The 18,608-nt window shown below is 41.1% G+C and overlaps 1 protein-coding gene across 27 annotated transcripts in view; it reads right to left on the bottom strand.

Moving 5' to 3' along the window:
- Positions 1 to 18,608, bottom strand: part of MEF2C (myocyte enhancer factor 2C) — a 170,394-nt gene that overhangs the window by 44,358 nt on the left and 107,428 nt on the right. For 20 of the 27 annotated variants that reach the window (XM_083404121.1, XM_083404118.1, XM_083404128.1 and 17 more), the window contains one exon: positions 2,532 to 2,675. In XM_083404121.1, coding sequence (XP_083260247.1) covers positions 2,532 to 2,675 — 144 coding nt within the window. Of the gene's footprint in view, positions 1 to 2,331; positions 2,470 to 2,531; positions 2,676 to 18,608 lie in introns of all 27 variants that reach the window. The other 7 variants (XM_083404126.1, XM_083404119.1, XM_083404135.1 and 4 more) reach the window with 2 other exon arrangements.

Below are 18,608 nucleotides of genomic sequence, written 5' to 3'. Positions count from 1 at the left end.
TGAACAGAGATTATCTCTTTTAGTTCCCCTACCATAGTTTAACAAAGAAAGAGGAAAGGCCTTCAGTGGCAAGGTTTCCACCTGGTGAAGAAAGAAGGGTTGGAGGTTTCACAAGACCACTGATTCAGTAAAAGGCTATAGCTGTTTCATTATTGAGCAATACCTCCGTGTCGGAGCTTGGCTTGCTAAAATCACAGTGGCAGCTTCAAAGCTCTCCTTCCGACATATGGAATTAGGCAAGTGAGAAGAGCGTGAGTGGAAAGGGAAACACAAGTGCGCATGCATTCAATTAAAAATTGAATACACATGTTAAGCATTTCGGAAAAAAGTGCTCTGAAATGGAACACTGGTCCAATTTGGAGCTGTTCTGGTCTCCTGGGTAAAACATTAAGTTTTCCAAAAGTTTGCGAAAGCATGACTTTTACTACAAAGGCCAGATCAATTCAGTAAAGTGTTCTTTAACGTACATGAAAGATCTGCTCCCATAGGAATGAGTTACAAAAAGTCTATTTTTTTTTTTCCAAATTGTGGCAGAAATTCTGAAGAGCAAATGTCTCCCATCTGGATGTCAGCTTTTGCACATGTAATGGACTGTGTGTACACAAGTGGCTGGGCACATTTTGCATATGGAGAATACATATTTTTTTCAGGCACAGATTTTTGTGTCTCCTAGTACTCAAATTGTTTGTGCCAAATGACGGCCTGTTCACTTCTGGAAGTGTAATCCAATGTTGCAGATCACTTGGGCTTGCACGGTCAGAACAAGAGGCTTGCAAAACAGACCAAATGGCACATCTAGAACATGGAATGTTACCTCTCTTTGGGCGCATCCACACTTCTGCTTGTTCCATGCCATGTGTCTGGATTTTCCCAGGCTTTTTAGCAAGTTCTGCCTGGACACTGTTTACAAGCGCTGAATACCAGCTATGTCTGGAAAATTCCATACATACGGCAACCCTAAGTAACTTTCTGTCCACACAGATTCATGCGTTGCTTCAGTGTCCAAAAAGGCACAACTGGAACAATCTTATCTCAAGTATGGGGTAAATTAGCATAGCCTACAAACTTTAAAGGACAGTTTACAGATTTGGTTTAAGTGAGAGCCATGGTAAGTTGACATATTCCTCTCCCTGCAAGCTTGGTCCCCACCGGTAACTGCCTAACGTGAAAGAGATAAGGAGCTCAAGTTTTCATAATGACCTGACCCCTGCAGTATGCTATCATGTGTGAATTTGTCTGAAGTTTCTTCTCTTAAAAACTGTCCCTTTATGAGAATGAAATCACCTATGGATTCCCCCCCCCCTAAATCAGTGTCACAAACACAATGCTACAGAATTTAACATTGGCCCCTGTGATATCTAAAAGACTTTGCACGTTTATTGTGACATAAGCTTTCACAGAGCAGAGTCTAATCCACATTTATGACAAGGTATATTTGTTAAACCTTTTAAGATGTCACAGGGATCTTGGTTGTTTTGCCTAGAAAACAAGTGCCCTTCTGAAATTTGCGACCAAATATAGTACACGCAAACAATACTTAATTGTACTTATGTAATGCTTACAGTATTCATGTGAAGTTTGCCTCTTTATGTCTGTGCAAACAAAATAGCTACATGCAGAGTTATTTCTCTTTAAGTATCTGGCAAGGCATATGACTGTTAGAAATTCTGTCTTGGTTAAAACAAAATTTAGCGCTTGTTAAAGCGTTAAGAGGAATGCTGATGGGGTCAAAGCAAATCTTCTGATAAAGCTGTAAAAATCACCTCCAACACGCCAACGTGACTGAATGCTACCATTAGGCTCTCATGCAGTCTGTTTTCCTGCAACCAGCAATTAGCTACGTAACCCTTCAGTGTGGTAACTGAGTTTAGAGCATAGCTTTAATAATAGTGGTAGCAGGATGCACGTTCTCTAATTCAACTTGAAGCCATTCTTTTTTCCTCCCTTTAGACCCACAGAAAGTTGCCTGTGAGTATGTTAAACTGCCCACAGCGAGGTTCCCAGATGTCTTCTAAATACATTTTGGGGGTAGGTAGTGTGGTAAACCAGAATTCTGAAAATCTCCTGTATGTAACGTACATTTTTTAACTTCCTTCTTTAGGCTTTGCCTCTGGTTTGTCAAACAAATCTTTTTAAGGAACTTCACACACCTCAGGACCAAAATATATACATTGGTGCGGTATGTCCTACATGCAATTTGGTTTCAAGTGGGAGCTATTAAAATGGGTCCCCCACTGAATTTGCATTTTTGGAAGAAACCAGAACTGAAAGGGTTAGGATGTGTTACTGCAGCGGTTATCAGCAGACAGCCATCTAACCTTTGGTACTTACAGGAATTTTATGGCTCTTGATCATATTATCAAATTCTTCATTAATTTTTTTGTATTTTTCTTCAGTGCGTGGGGTGAGGGCATAAGAGGAGTCAGGATCGGGGCTTTCACAGCCTTTGTTTTCTTTCTTGTTCAATGCCTGCCAGGTTCAGAGAAATATCAGAAAGTAAAAAAAAATGAAAGGGAGTTCAGAGTACTTACACATAATCTTTGCCTGCTGATCATTAGATCAATATCTTCATTAATTTTCCTGTACTTGTCCTCTGACTCAGGGCTGTGACCTACTGAATCATCTGCATCGGGGTCTGGGCTGTCACAGCCATTAAGTCCTTTCTTTCTCAACGTCTGAAATACATAATTTGGAAAGTTCAAGCCTTGACATAGGCTGCAAGAGAGATCCAGGGCCTTTAAAAACAGTTCAGGCTTCTTGGTGGTTGAAAGCTGTTACATTTTACATCAGGGAGAGAAAGAGGAGAGAAACACATTAGGTCAACAAACTACGGCTCTTGTTACCAGCGGCAAAGAGAGAAGCCACGGTGACCTCGTCTGAATCTGGAGTCAGTCAATAAATGCAGAGAGTATACAATCTAATAAAATGTCTGTGCTACCATCTGTGATTATGCCTGCAACGGAAACATCAGTGGGTTAAAAATTTCAGCATTCACATCTTTTTTAGCACACAGAAAGGGTAATGGATTTGATCAAGTAGGGAGCTGCTAGCACTTCTCTGTGAACAGAATGATGATCCCAGAAACAACAACAGGCAGTTTTCAAGGTAGTGCAGTTTTAAGCCTGTAATAGCTTTTGTGTCAATCAGCAGGCACTCTCTCTCTTGCTACTTCTCAGGGCAGAACTAAAAGTTAAGTCAGGATACACTGTCCAGTTAAGTCAGTACTGGCCAGGTTACAATTTCAAGTCACTAGGCTACTCTCACCCTTACGCCCAAATTATAACACAAGAAGAGACCTTTAAAACATCGTTAAATACAAACAACACATTATTAATTATGTTTATCAAAGAAGACAGTGAATGAGCTTCGAAATGGATAGAACTTCTGGATGCAGATTCTTTCTTTGTCCCACACACAAGCTCTAAATTCAACAGAAAAATTGATGTATTTACTTATAAGTAATGCTAAAGCATAACTGAGCAGCTCAACATGCCTGTGTCTACATATACACAACATACACTTTCCTCTTACTAAGATCTTAAATATAGGAGTGCATTGGGAGGGGATAGGCCTTCTCTCTTTGTTTCTTTTATTTCCTTATTTCTGTGTCTCTTTTAGGATTTCTAAAATCTATCTGTTGATAGAATATGATGATAAAGTGATACTTGCAATAAATTACGGTATTTTTCGCTCTATAAGACGCAACAGACCACAAGACGCACCTAGTTTTTGGAGGAGGAAAACAAGGAAAAAAATATTCTGAATCTCAGAAGCCAGAACAGCAAGAGGGATCGCTGCGCAGTGAAAGCAGCAATCCCTCTTGCTGTTCTAGATTCTGGGGTAGTTGCGCAGCCTGCATTCGCTCCATAAGACGCACACACATTTCCCCTTACTTTTTAGGAGGGAAAAATTGAGTCTTATAGAGCAAAAAATATGGTAAATTAACCTACATAAAAAAATAATTTTTAATTCCATGCTGACAGAATCATAGCATCGGTGCAACATGGGCCACTCTATGGGGGGGATGCTTGAAAGCCAGGTTGCCACCACTGCCTTTCCTTCAAGGAGCTCAAGGTGGTATGTATGGATCTCCCCTCCCCTCCCTTCTCATTTTATCTTCTCAGAACCCTTAGAGGTAAGCTTGGCTAAAAGACAGTGACTGGCCCAAGATCACCCGCTGAACTTCACAATGGTGTGGTCATTTGAGCATGGATTTTCCCCTCACTATTACACCACATTGGATCACCACATCACTTGCGCAATTTTTGGGACCTTCAGATACATGCCTCAAGCCAGTTGAAATGTCTCTGCTTTAACTTGAGTTTAAATAGTAGGCAAAATGCCTAAAGGGGAGGGGAAAAACTGCTAGGGATGTTGTTGTTACTGAAGCCCCTTGCATGGCTGTCTGCAGAAGGAATCAAACAGCACTAAGGTAGTAAAGTTTGCTCCTTGTCTTCCTTGTCTTGGCAAATGAAGAGCAAGGTGTTATTTTTTTCTGACAGCCTCAAGCTCTGTTAATTTTTACCTTTGTTTTGAACGCTCTGTTTTTAATTTGACTATAAAATTAAAATGTCTCTCCAACTTGTTTGTGACAACTTTCTCTGAATGGCTCTTTTTAAAGAATGAGACTATTATCAGGGGATCCATACCTGGATGTATGGTAAGTCCTATTAAACACAGTGGGAACCTTGCAAGGGAACACTGTATAGCAGGAGATTGTGAAGTCCTGGACTGCTCATTCTGAATTTTGTATATTTTAGTTTCTTGCATTACCCAGGAAAATGATTTTAAAAAACCTACTCCTAGAGTCACTTTTGCACTCCATCAGGTGAACAGTAATCTAATGGGTCTCTTCTTTTCAGATTTCAGTAGCCTGGATAATCAACGCAACAAAACCACAAGGGCTCAAAGTGCCACTCTTTTAAAAATCCTTCCTCGTGACACAGTGTGTAGGAAGGGAACGAACCCTCAAGTGCTGGGGGAAGCCTATTTCCCTTGGTCATTGCTTCTTGCTGCAGATCTGAAATGTCTTTCTCTGTCATTGAAGGCCAGCCAGGTCTTACGCTCCTTGCTCCCATTAGGAAGATTTATGTCTCAAGTAACTCAAGGAGGCAGAAATCTGTGCAGTATATTCCCAGTCCACCTCTACTGTGAGTACAGAGGCTGCCACTGTATTTGGTAATGCAGAAAGTTCAATAAAGGTGTTAGATAGCATTTCTGAGCAGTAGCTCTTAGTCACTCAAAACACTGTTTAAAAACTGGTGCGTTTTATGATGTAGTTTTAAAAGATATAAACTTTTAGGATTTCATTTGAACAAATTCATCATTGACAATTCAATGCAGTCAAAGTGGCCAGATCTACACTCAATGTTCAGCAACAGTGCTTGCTTATTTAAGTAAGCACAGCACAGGCAATGTGACAAGCTGATAATTCAACATCTGCAAAGCTACACACAGATGCAAACTGGAATTGGAAAAAGATATGTGCTTTTGCTTTGCTTTTATTTCTTGAACACCATCTATTAGCAAGGTGGACTGTAAACAATTGCTACAGCTGCCACTGCCTCCATATCCCATTGTCATTTCTGGTATGGCTACTAAAGATCCAGGTTGTACTGATCAAGTGACCGTTTGGCTCCAGTCATTGATTCCTAATCTAAGGTTTGAATCCCAGTGAAGTCATTGTTTGAACAGAATGACTTCTATTTGTGCAATGGAGCTTTCCCTCCCCTCCCCTCTCCTCTCCTCTTCCTTGTGCTACTCACAGTCAACCAAATCTGCTCTGGATAGCTGGGGAAATGCCAGAGCATAAGGTTGCCATATTTCCAAAAGTAAAAGCAAGGGGAAAGTTATTGAGCTTTTTTTAAGACAAACACCAAAAAAACCGACTGACTTGCCTTAGATCCAGGACAAAGCACCCGCCTTTCAGAAATCACCCCCCCCCCCCAGACGTCAATTCCACCTTAGAAATCCCAGTAATGTCTGGGAAAATCCGGACATATGGCAGCCCTACCAGAGCATATTTGGAATATTTGTGCAGGGGCAGGAGAAGGAGCGAAAGTTGTTCTACTCACACAATGACTTTGTTGGCTACAACCATATATCTCAGCTTATTACACAGACTCTTCTATGGCACAATGGGGCAGTGTGCCTGGCTGTTAACCAAAAGGTTGCTGGTTCGAGCCCACCCAGGGACAGCAGTGGGCAGAATTCCTGCATTGCAGGGGGGGGGGTTTGGACTAGATAACTCTTGAGATCCCTTCCAACTCTCCAATTCTGAATCTCATTTCAAATTCCAGGATGTTCATAATGCTCTAATGCAATACGTTTTCTCAACCTTCTGCCTTAATATTAACAGGTATGAACTTGTAAAGTAAATTTTAAACATTACTGAACCCCAACTTGTAATCATTAAGGAAAATCACCAACTTTCAAGAGGAAATAGAAAAGATTAAAAGTTTTCCTCATTTTTCTATCTCTATTTTTTGTCTCTTTCCTTCTTTCCTTTTTCTTCATGTTTTTATCTTAGATTAATGTTGGAAGAAAAAAGATATTTGAGACTAAGTTTTGTGTTTCTCTTTATAAACTCTAATAAAAATTATTTTTAAAAAGGGGAAGTCACCAACTGACAAAAATGACGACAACAACGTTCGTAGGGCACAGTTTCCTAGGATGGAAACTTCTTCTGCGCAAGTCTCCTTGAACCGGAATGCAAGACACACAACCCCTCTCTTAATCTCAAGAGACTTAATGCAGGATACATATCTGGTGGGCTATGCCCACAGACACACCAACATCCTGGGGCACTGGCAGGGATTGAGTTTAGTCATCCAGACATTCATCAAGAGCCTCTGTGGGGAGGAGGGAGTGAACGAGGGCACATCAAGTGATCTGAAAACATGCAAGTTGGCTCCCTGTTCCGTGAGAGCTCAGCAGTTTACAATCTGACATAAGGCTACATCACTAGGCATCAGCAATTTTACTTATCCTAGATATCCACACCTGTCAGCGACTCTGCACCTGTTGTCTATTCTGGCAAAGACCAAATGACAGCAGCCAATCGCCGTCGCTTCTACTGCAACATGGCCATAGATGGCTTTTCTCAGTTGTGTCTCTGCAGACTGGGGCTGCTAATCTCTGTGGATTTCATCAGCCTGCTTTTTGTACTTGTAACGTTGTCACAATTTTCAGCTCTCCACTGTGCTAAGTGTTTAAGAACATAATATTCATGATTTTTATTTTTTTTAAAAAAAATACAGGATTACTTTCCACATTAGCTGTATGTATTGTCCATTCCCTAATGTTTCATTCTACACCTCACTCTGCAGTATATCATGGGGATACTGAAGCCATATCCAAATAGGGTTTCCTTCGTCTCAGTGGCAAATAGTGTGTGGGCCTTGCTATTGATGAGATCTACACTGTGGAGCAAAGGATTAAAAAAACCCACCCCACCCCTAGCCTTGTATGCCAAGGTCCAGATACCAAATCAGGGAACCCATGCAGAATTTTTGAGAAAAGAAACAGTGGCGTAGCGTGGGTTGTCAGCACCCGGGGCAAGGCAAGTAATTTGCGCCCCCTAACCCATGGATTTGCACCCCCTAACCCTAACCCCCAGATGTTGTGCCCGGTGCGGCCGCCCCCCCTGCACCCCCCACGCTACGCCACTGAAAAGAAAACCTCCCTGGTGGGAGGGTAAAAACTACAATCCTCGTGACTGGCATATTGCGTGGTTTTCACCCTCCCACCACTTTATCACGTTAAAAGGAAAGAGGCACTGGATTCTTTCCCCGCTTCCTGCAGTTGGTGGTTCCAGACCCTTTATCCCTTTACTTCTGGTGCCATTACCTGAATTGAGTTGGGAAAGGAGAAAAGGGGGCAGTGGCAGCTGTGAATTCAGCCCTTCTCTGTCCTTCCACAGATAAAGGAAGCACCTCCATCCCCAACGTCAGAAGCAGACGAGAAGACGCATGGAAATAAATGCATATGCACCACCTCTTACTGAGCCTGATGCTGAGCATCTACTTAATAGGAAGCCACAGCATATCCTGACTCCCAAATGCGTGCACCTGCACAACACACACACACATCTGCAAGCACAGGTCTGTCTCAGTTACACTTTCCATGTTTAAGTTTGCACTTGAGGAACAAAGTCTGTTGCACGTACATCTGGAAAAAAAAGCATGTGCCACAAGTTTTAGGGAAAAGAAGTTTTCCTTTATTATTTATATCCAGCTTTTCTGTTAAAATGAGAAGCAAAGCTGCTTACGATAAAAATTAAATGTATCATATTTTGTATGGACATAATTAAAATACCCCACCAGTTCTTTTTTTAAAAAAGAATTTTTTAAAGTTTTTTTTTTTGCTCTCTCAAGCTGCGGCTACCTCTAGGGTGGAAACATCAGAATTATCCTTTGCCAGCAACTATTTTTAGAGCAGGAAATGATGTGTGATGCAGCCAGCAGAAACTGAACGGCAGAATATAATTACTAGAGCCTGACTCCCCCCTCCCCACACTTTAGACTTTGGAAGTAATACAGTCACTCTTGTATAACAGGCCGTGAAATTCTAAGTAACCAATATTTTGGTTTTGCATTTCATCTAGAGGGCTACAGACTTCCAGAGATGGCACTGAAGGCAGAGGCCAGGCAATGCTGACTCAGCAGAAAGCCTGCCACCAACTGAGATACCAGCCCCACTTTTGACAGCACCTGGCTGTTCCTTAGAAGTTTCTTTTTTTAAAAAAAATGGTTCTTAGAGGCAAGCTTTTATTTGGGATAAGTCTCTCCACCCCCCCCCCACCCCCTGCTTGCTCTAAATCATTTTTACAACATAACAATAATGAATTGCCAGATGGACATTAGGAAGTGCAAATATGGATTCCCTTGAAAAAAACACCCTTCTGATTTCTCTGCTCTAAACACCACACACAAAAATGGCACAAGGGTCCTCTTACATGTGTTTGCCAGTCAACACGCATGTAGCCCCTCAGAAATAGTCAGTGCTCATCACAGCAGGCTGTCTGCTTACTTGTTCATAACGGTTGCAACATACCAATGAATAAATCCACAGAATTGATTCTAGTAAATTACAAAACTCTTCTACTGCAATGAATACACCTCATGGAATCTGTGCACCTTCAAAAAAACAACATCCCCCCCCAACCCCTGCGTGTAAGATCACAGGCCTGGTCTTTAAACAGCTATTAAGAGTTGTGGGCGTTTTATCTGCTCATTAGAATGTCTTTAGTTTACAATGTGTCTGCTCACAGACATTCCCGGGAGAGAGCTGAACTAAAAAAATCCAAATGTTGCAAACGGAAACATTTATAACTCTCAATTAAATGTCTATTATGAAAATGATGAGAGGGAGAGAAGGAATTGTGGCAGTGTAAAAGGTGTGGCATGCAGCCCAATTGTCTACCTAGCTCACCAGCAGACACTCTTCCCCATGTCCCTCCACCATGACAGATAAGTAGATGGGACTCTTTGCAATTGTGCTCAAGTCATGGAACTCATTGACCAGAGGGTAAAATGGCTCTTGGTGGTATTTAGTTAGTACATGGAAACATCCTTTTTTCAATGGGCCTAACTCTGGTTGGTGTTGGATCTGCTAGCCTAACAACTTCCCTCTTCTTGCTGAAATTGTTTATCTTTACAATTACTTTATAATATGTATCACCTCAGCGCCTAGGACTTGCCGATCGTATGGTCGGCGGTTCGAATCCCCGCGGCGGGGTGAGCTCCCGTCGTTCGGTCCCAGCTCCTGCCCACCTAGCAGTTCGAAAGCACCCTTAAGTGCAAGTAGATAAATAGGTACCGCTTTATAGCGGGAAGGTAAACGGCGTTTCCGTGTGCTGCTCTGGTGCCGGTTTGCAGGAGCAGCGTCGTCACACTGGCCACGTGACCCGGAAGTGTCTGCGGACAGTGCTGGCTCCCGGCCTCTAGAGTGAGATGAGCGCACAACCCTAGAGTCTGTCAAGACTGGCCCGTATGGGCAGGGGTACCTTTACCTTTACTTTATGTATCACTTACATTGTATATTAGGTGTGCTTATAAGGTGCTTGGGGTATTTCTAGAATGAGATGGGGAAATTTAAGTAACAATGACAATCCACAGCAAGGGTAGGCAACTTGTGGCCCTCCATATGTCGCTGGACTCCAGCTCCCATCAGCCTCAGCCAGCATGACCAATGGACATGGATGATGGGAGTTGTAGTCTAACAACATGTAGGAGAACCACAGGTTCCCCATCTTGATCTAGAGAGTCACTGCCAACCAGAGTGGCAATTTAGTCCAGATAACTGGAATAAATATACAGTATTGTGCAATTCAGCATAAGGCAGTTTGGTAAGTTAATATGACTGAGCCGATATTAACAGTGAGGGGCGGGAATTAGTCATCTACTACAGTAATAAAGTGAGAGGGAGCAGTTCTTTGGTTAAAGCTACAAAACCACAACCTGGGTGTAGTTCGGGACATACCGTGCTTCTCAACAAAGCCCTACCGACATAGACCAGGGCTTTGGGCACACCACTGTCACATTTATCACACTACACAGTCACAGAACTTTTCAGTGCTTTCTCCTCCCAATATTGTTCCTTCACATTTTATAAATAAGGAGGAATTCCTCACCAGAATGCCATACCCTTCAACATTTCTCTGATGAAAATATGGATGTCCTATCCTATTATTGTTATTATTATTATACTCTACCCCTCTGAGCAGCTTCCAACATAATTGAAAACATAATCAAACACTAAACATTAAAAAACTTCCCTATACAGGGCTACTACCTTCAGATATCTTCTAAAACTTGTATAGTTATTTATCTCCTTGGCTTGGGAGTTGCATAGCTCCATACCCTCTGACATTTCTCTGATGAAAAGAGGGACATCCTAGGGAAAAGTCGGACATTCCAGGATCAAATCAAAAACCGGGATGACTTCTGTAAATCCGGGACTGTCCCTGGAAAATAGGGACTCTGGAATGCTAAGCACCACCATTATGGTCTTCTCTGTCGGAATATAATTTTTGCAAGCATGTGCAAGAAGAGGGATGATCTGTTTAGTTTTAGGAAGATATTGTTGTTAGATGAAAACTGATTCAGTAAAATATAAACTTTTATTTAAACATATGAAGTTCTTCTACTCATTAAATCCTATGTGGAAAGATAACTGATTAGATCCCTCTGTTCATACAACAAAGGCATTTTCAGCAAACTCCTCCCTCCATGTGCACCTCTCCCCTGCCAATATTGGGGAAACCCAGCCAGATGGGCGGGGTATAAATATAACAACAATAATGCACATCATTCCCAACTCCAGGATAGGTTTTTGGATGTAGTGAGATGGCAGAAAGCAACAGGGAAGTAGGAAAACATTGTTAGAATCATGTAATAAAAGCTAAGAGCACGGCTGGTTTACAAAGTTGAATAGAAATACAGGGTCAACACCCCTGCTGTTTCTCATAGCTTCGTAAAGCAACAGGCAAGTGAAATTAACAAGATTTTGGCCAATTATACTGCTGGTATTCAGAACTCCAGGAGCAGCTGTGAAATAGTCAAGGGGCCAATTTTCATGTTTTTGTAGCTATCTGAGAAGATACGAAGAGCAGCAAGAGAAAAAGAAAGCGGATCTACTTGGTGAGAAGAACACAAATGTAATGATTCTATGCTGTTTATTTGGAAATACAGCGTAATGATAATTATAATGCACGGCTGTATCCACATTGGGCAATTACAGTGGAACAGCCACACTTTTCCCCCACTCAGTCCACACAACACTGTTGTACACTGCTCCAGCATCTGCCCCCCGCCTCCCCCCACCCCCCTTGCTTTTAAAAACTCAGTGGAACAACTTTGCAGGCCTATCACAATACTACTCTATTTGGTTATGGTCTGTATAGGCTTTACACACATTATACCCTTAAAGCACATTTGAAGCTCATTCTTTGCATCAAAGAATTCTGGGCATTGCAACTTGTTAACAGTTGCTGGGATTTGTAACTCTGAAAGGTGGTTCCCAATTGGTGGTCCATGGTCCCATTCACATAATAAAAACTACAGCAGATATATAAAAATTTCCAAAAGAAGGCTTTGGCTTGGCTTTGGAAAAATGGGGGCTCTAAAGTACTTAGCTAATTGGGAACCACCAATGTAAGGTATAAGAGTTACAAATTCTAGCAACCGTTAACAAGCTACAAATCCCAGAATTCTTTGAAGGAAAGAACGTGTTGCAAATGTGCTTCAAAGGTATAGTGTCTACACAGTCATAGATTGCTCTAGAAATTTCCTTCACTATGGCCTTTCTTTCTTCTCTCTAGAAACCAAATCTGTGACTTTAACCATTTCTTTTCCAGGTAACATGGTTGTTGTCTCCCTTGTCCTGAAAAATGCAGGGGCCAATCAAGATCAGGAATGGGGTTGGGGAGATAATATCTAACATTTTCTCCCTATACAATAGTCTCAAATGAAAGGCATCTTCCTGCCAACAAATGAAGCTGGAGAAAGGGGGACTGCCCTCTTAGCTACAAAGTGTTAAAAGTCTGGAAGTGAATTTCTATACCACTTCCAGTTTAACGCAGAATGCAGTGCAGTAATAATTAAAAAGCAAAAAGCAAAATATTTACTCTGCCATTTAAAACTGTATAAGATTGTACTATTTTTGTTCAGATTCTCAAACACATTTATTTGCAAGAATAAACTAGTTCAAGAGGTTCAGCTCCAGCTCTACAAGTCACTGAACTTCTATTCTTTGTGGTCATATTTGCTGAAATATTTGAATTCCTGGATAAACCTGGTTCACCTAAATTTCAGGAAGATTCTCCACCTAACCACTAACCTCACAGCTTTGGTGGTGGTGATTTCAGAGAAGGAATCAATCGGTCAAAGAAACCAGAACTCTGTTTTAAAGATTTCCTACCAAGTGGAAGGACCATTTGGTAATTTCTGTGTGAGGGGCTATAACATTTGAATCGTCATTTCAATCAACCCAATTCATTTCAGTGGAACTTCCTTTCAAATGGATATATGCAGGGTCATAGCTCTAAACACACCCTGCTCCTTAGGTTACATGTTGTTGCTTCAAATCTTCATCCTGGCCATGGCAGGGTATGACTAATATAGCCAGCTGTAACCTTCATATGAATTTAACTGTGAGCAAGTGAGATAAATAAACTGCACAGAGAAAATACATGGTTCTCCTGACTTAGCTGTTCGTCCAAAACATCTGAACAATATGGTTCTCCTACATCGCTCTGAACAGACAGAAATGCCACTCCATCAGTTTTGGAGTTTATTGAACAGGATCCTGTCTTTCATAAATCCAATAACGACAAATATTATGGTCCAGAAATGGTTGTTAATTGTTGTCCCATCAGGGAAGAAGAAATGGCTCAGCATAAAATTGTTGTCAAAGAGGTTTCAAGACTTATTTAAGGCTGCATTGAGACGGCAGCTGCTCACATTGCTGGCTGTGCAATATTGTGATCAAGTAGAAGTGAACAAAAAGGGACAGTGGGCAGGGGAGACACAGCAAGGCACTATTTGTGTGCGCACGCACAATACATTATGAATTGTGCCAAATTCATCATTTCAATAGTACAATGTCCATTGCTCACATTAGGTACCTGTTATACTGCCTGGACAGTTGAGGATAACAAAGTGATCAACAAAGGCTTGGTTCACACATCACATTAAACTATACTTCAGCTAAAGCAGTGGTGGGCAACTGGATCTGGCCAGTGGGTCAGATCTCCAATACCTCCACCTTAGTTGGCCAACTTTGACAGGTGGCTCAATCACTTGATGAAGGAGCTACCTCTAACCGCTTATCCGCTGCTTGGCAGTTACAGGGAAGCCCTTCAAAATTTGTTTGGAGGACACTATTTAGATTCAAGCTGCTGCTTCGATACAAAGCATATTTCCTTCTGCAGATTATCTGGGGGAAGGAGGGGATGCTACGTTTGAAGTCCAAACAGAGTATTTCCCCCTCAGCAGAGGAAGCAGCTGCAACGTTTGCAGAGATAAAAATATTCCATTTGGAAGAAGCAGCTTGAATCCAAACCACTTGCTCCAAACATAGAAAGTGAGATTCCACATCCCCCCAGCCGCAATACGGAGTTTCTGACAGGGAACTCCCTGCTGCAGCCAATCCCAGGAGAGGTTCCATTCTTTTCCAATCAGCTGATCAGCACCGAAAGGAAGCCCCACTTGCAAAGTATGTAAGCAGACAAGGAGTTGTCGTGGGAGCACAGTTTTCTGTGGACTGAACTCCAAGCTCCAGTATTGTCCAGGGAATTCCTATTTCATCCAACAAAATCAGCTAAATATGCTGCAATATTTAAAAAGGAAAACAAAGCATAAGGGAAGGCATGAAAATAATAATGCCTTTCAGTGGTGCACCCACATTCGAAATACCTGTTGCCCCATGTGAAAAGTGTTATCCCAGCATTGGAAAAGAACAACCAAAATGATGAAGGGGTTGAATCACCTTCCTACGAAAGAAGGGTGAAGCCTCTGAGGTTTTTTCGCTTAGAAGAAAGAAGACTATGGGGAGTCATGACAGAACTTTATAAAATTAGGAATGGTATATATATTTTGGATGGGGACAGATCTTTCCCCTCTCTCAAAAACTAAAGCTCAGGACCCACCATGAAATTGTGCAGGTTCAGAAAATACATTATATGCAATGCAAAAGTAAAATGGGATCCTTTGTCATGTAGTGTAGTGTGTTGTTATGGGGTGAGGGGATCGCACAGCCCTGCTAGTAAGACTTCTCAGCTACTTGTACTTTGTACTATTGGTTCAGGAAGTGCAGCTCTAGTCAGAACTGTCAAATCTTGTTATCTGCAGGGGGGCTGACAGTTCAAGGCCTCTGCTAATGAAGACAATTAGGTGAAACCATTTATACCTGACAACATTTAGAAGCTATAAATGGAGACATCTGGAGAGAAGGAAATAGAGAAACACCTTTTAAATCCCTAGACAAAGCTTCAGAAAATAATTTTTCTTGAACTGAGGAAGAGTACTGTGTATCTTGCAAACATACAACAAACATAGTGAGTACTGGATGCGTCTTATGGAAGCTGTTATTTTAGCGATACATCAACAGCAAGAATGCTGGTGTTTTGACGCAAATATGGGGTTGTTTTCCCCGAGACTAACAATGTCACTATCTGCTGAAGGGACTGACCACAGTTAAGCATCTGCAGATATACTTTTGTTTCACAAAACGGAAACTGGGGCTGAGAGAGAGTTAATGAATGGCTAAAGTCACGCAAGGAGCCCATAGCTGAGTAAAAAATTGAATCTCTCTGTTTTTAAGATCCATGTCTAAAGTCTGCCTTAACTCTATACAGAACTACAAAGGCTGCCATTACACACCTCATTTTCATTCACATTAATTGCAGCTGTCTCTGCTTTCTCCTTACCTTCTCTTGACAGCCACTTTACTCCTCTGCCATTAATATCTAACAGTCTGCAGCAACTTAAATATCCTCTGATCTTCTCTCTCTCTGCCCCCACTTCATGCTGGGGAAAAACAGTTGAAAATCCTGTCTGCTTGTGAGGGACAGAGATAGGCAATGCTCCCTGCAATGTTGCTCTTGCTTCTACAAAACCCCTTTCCCGTCTTTTCTCACCTATAGCTTTGTTCACACGTTACGATGAATACAGGTACAAGCTATCTCTACACATGTGCTTGTGCGAAAGAGTGCACACTTGTTGATTTGTACAGATCAGTGTTTTGTGTACACTTGTAGAATGTAACATGCAGACACCTACTGTATGAGTACATAGCATGCCCTGCCAATAGGCATCCTTCACATTTCTGCCTTCTCTACATAACTCCATAGCCCTCTTTCATCACATACTAGGCTAACTGTGGATCCAGATAGTATTAATGCACAACATCCAAACAACATGAGTGGATTGACACTGCGCTGCGAGCTAGCTGCCCATCATATGCACATATACACACGGATGAAGAAATGACCCACAGAATCCAAAAAGCAACCAGAGAGATAAAAGACATGAGTAGTCTTACTGAGTCTGCATGGTTTTTACAGCATTGGATTGGGACATCCCATGACATGATTTTTCCTGTCTTATGGAATCAAAGAACCATGTAATATAACCACCACCACCCCAACAGCATCCTGCTGCTTTGGAGGAGAAGAGAAGGAACCAAAGATACCACATGAAAGGAACCCACAATGGCAATAAAAAGCCTTGCAGGGTGGGATGGAAGTTGTTCAGTAGGTGTGTTCCAGGAAATATACATTTTAGGAATCAATGTCATGTTCATATATCATTAAAATAAAAATAAAAAATGTGACTGCTAACCTACACATTTTATAACTGGTGGGGATTGGGGAGGGGGCAAGAGAGTGGAGCTGCGATTTTGCTGATACGAGTTTGAACACACTAAAACCATGTAATAACCAATATCAAGTCCCTCAATTACAGGCATTGGAAGCATACATTATGTGCTTTTTACGTTCGGTCATATTCTACATATGGTCCTATTGTGGCAGTGAAATTTTTCTCTCTCTCTCTCCCCCTACACACAGCACACAATCCATTAGGAATTGCTTCTCCGTCAAGATTTTGATCTCCTTTGAGTCAATCTATAGCAGCTGCATGTTGTTTAAAATACTCTTATCGACTATTCTATAATTTACTTCCTTTGAACAGCCTCTGTGGTGTAATGCTTGATCAAAGAAATAAACTCATGCTTTAACAACCCTAACGTAAAGTGCATGCACTTTTTTATATATAATAGAGCTCTATAAAATGTAATTATAGTTGTCTATAGGTTGCACAGGATGATGTAAATAAGTAGGTTTGAGACTTTTATAATGCATGCATATCCAATACATCAAAGATTTTCACCCTTAATGCCAGCTTCTATTGCAAAGACATTAAATTATTCAAAATAAAGTTGGGCAGACTTCTTTTACTGGTACATTTACTTGGTCATTAATTTCTAAGCATAAAAGAAGAAGATCTAGGCTGATCTGCTGAAATGATAAAGCATCTGGATACAAATCATTATTGTATGTTTAAACAGCATTGAACAATTAATACATAAGCATTAATAATAATTTAGAATTGTTTATTCTGAACATAGTTCACAGTGAATCATTGACCCTATGATTATTAAGTATCTGGGTTAATAAAGCAAATGTAACTGAAACTTTTACATAACTATGAATTTTATAATTTGTGTTAATTTCATCTTGAGCTTTAGGTAAACCCATGCCATACATTTAGAGACCTCTCAGAAGCCAAATGGAGTCCAATCAATAACATCTACTTAATTCATAAAGTATGGATGCAAATTATGCAGAACACAGATAAATAATTAACATTTGTTTACTGTAACAAAGGGGGAAGTCAGCATATTTTGAAGTTTAACCAAGTTTTTTTTGCCAAAAGTATAAAAAATGAAGGAGAGGATCTTAAGTCAAGAGCAAGTTATTCACCCTGAATTTAGGAAAACTATGAAGGTGGCTACATTTGAAGAAAAACAGTGAAGCATTCTGCCACTTCTTGTGGATATAGTTGTACAATGGCCAGGACTCTGTTTTAACAGCTGCCCCCTTCCTCATTTTAAAAATGTTAAGACACTGGCCCTCATGGTTGGAGAGAAAAACCTGGAAACATGTCAACTCTGTCTGCTGAAGTCTTCAAAATTAAGCCCTGGGCCGAGTTCTTAACTGACATGGCTCCCACCAACCTGTCCCTTCCCACCTGCACTGCTCCCAACAACTGCGGTCTGATAAGTTCTCTCTGCCCTCCTAATATCTGCAGGTTGCTGTAGAGAATTACCTGTTATCCCATCTGTTTAGCCACATTGCTGATGCTTTTAGTTACGTTTTATAGGTATTTATGGGCTAATTTTGTTGCATTTTATACTTGTAAGCTTCCCTGTTGCATATTATGAAATAGAAGGTTAGGATTTTTCCAATAAACAAATAAAAGGACAGCCATTCTTCAGTTCCCTGGGCTTTTGATCCAACCCAAAATGGCGCGTTCTATATCTTAATGAGCCGAAACCAGGCTCATTACAACCAAGATATCTTAGCGTTGAAAAATAAATTATAAACTTCCAGAAAAATTTACTTTAAAAGTTTAGAAGTTTTGCTGAGAATGCTTAAGCTTTCATACAAACTCCTCTATGGTTTGTATTACATCTGCAGCAAAGTTTTGGCTAATAAGAGTTAGTGTCATAACATTAAACCACAGATACCCATCTGAGAGTGGAGGAGAGGAGCAAATAACTGGGCAATGTTGTCAGCACCTCACCTGCATATGGCCACTTTGGGGTTTGGCTACCAGACTATATACCAGAAACAAACAAACAAAAATCTTCAGAGATTACGTTAACACTCAGTGGCCTAGTTTTCATAGCTGTCTCATTCCTCCCTGACTGCTGTTGCTGTTGCACAACACCGAGCTAAGCCAAGGGTTAGCTTAGCATGGTGTGCGAACTTGGACTCGTCGTTTAGCTTGCCTGTTCAAACCACAAGCCATAAACCAAGAACAAACCTTGGTTACAGTACGTGGTTAATACACACACACACACACACACACACACACACACGA

Source organism: Podarcis tiliguerta (genome assembly GCF_965153285.1).
Source record: "Podarcis tiliguerta genome assembly, chromosome: 11".
NCBI lineage: Eukaryota > Metazoa > Chordata > Lepidosauria > Squamata > Lacertidae > Podarcis > Podarcis tiliguerta.
This window is presented reverse-complemented; position numbering and strand designations above follow the sequence as displayed.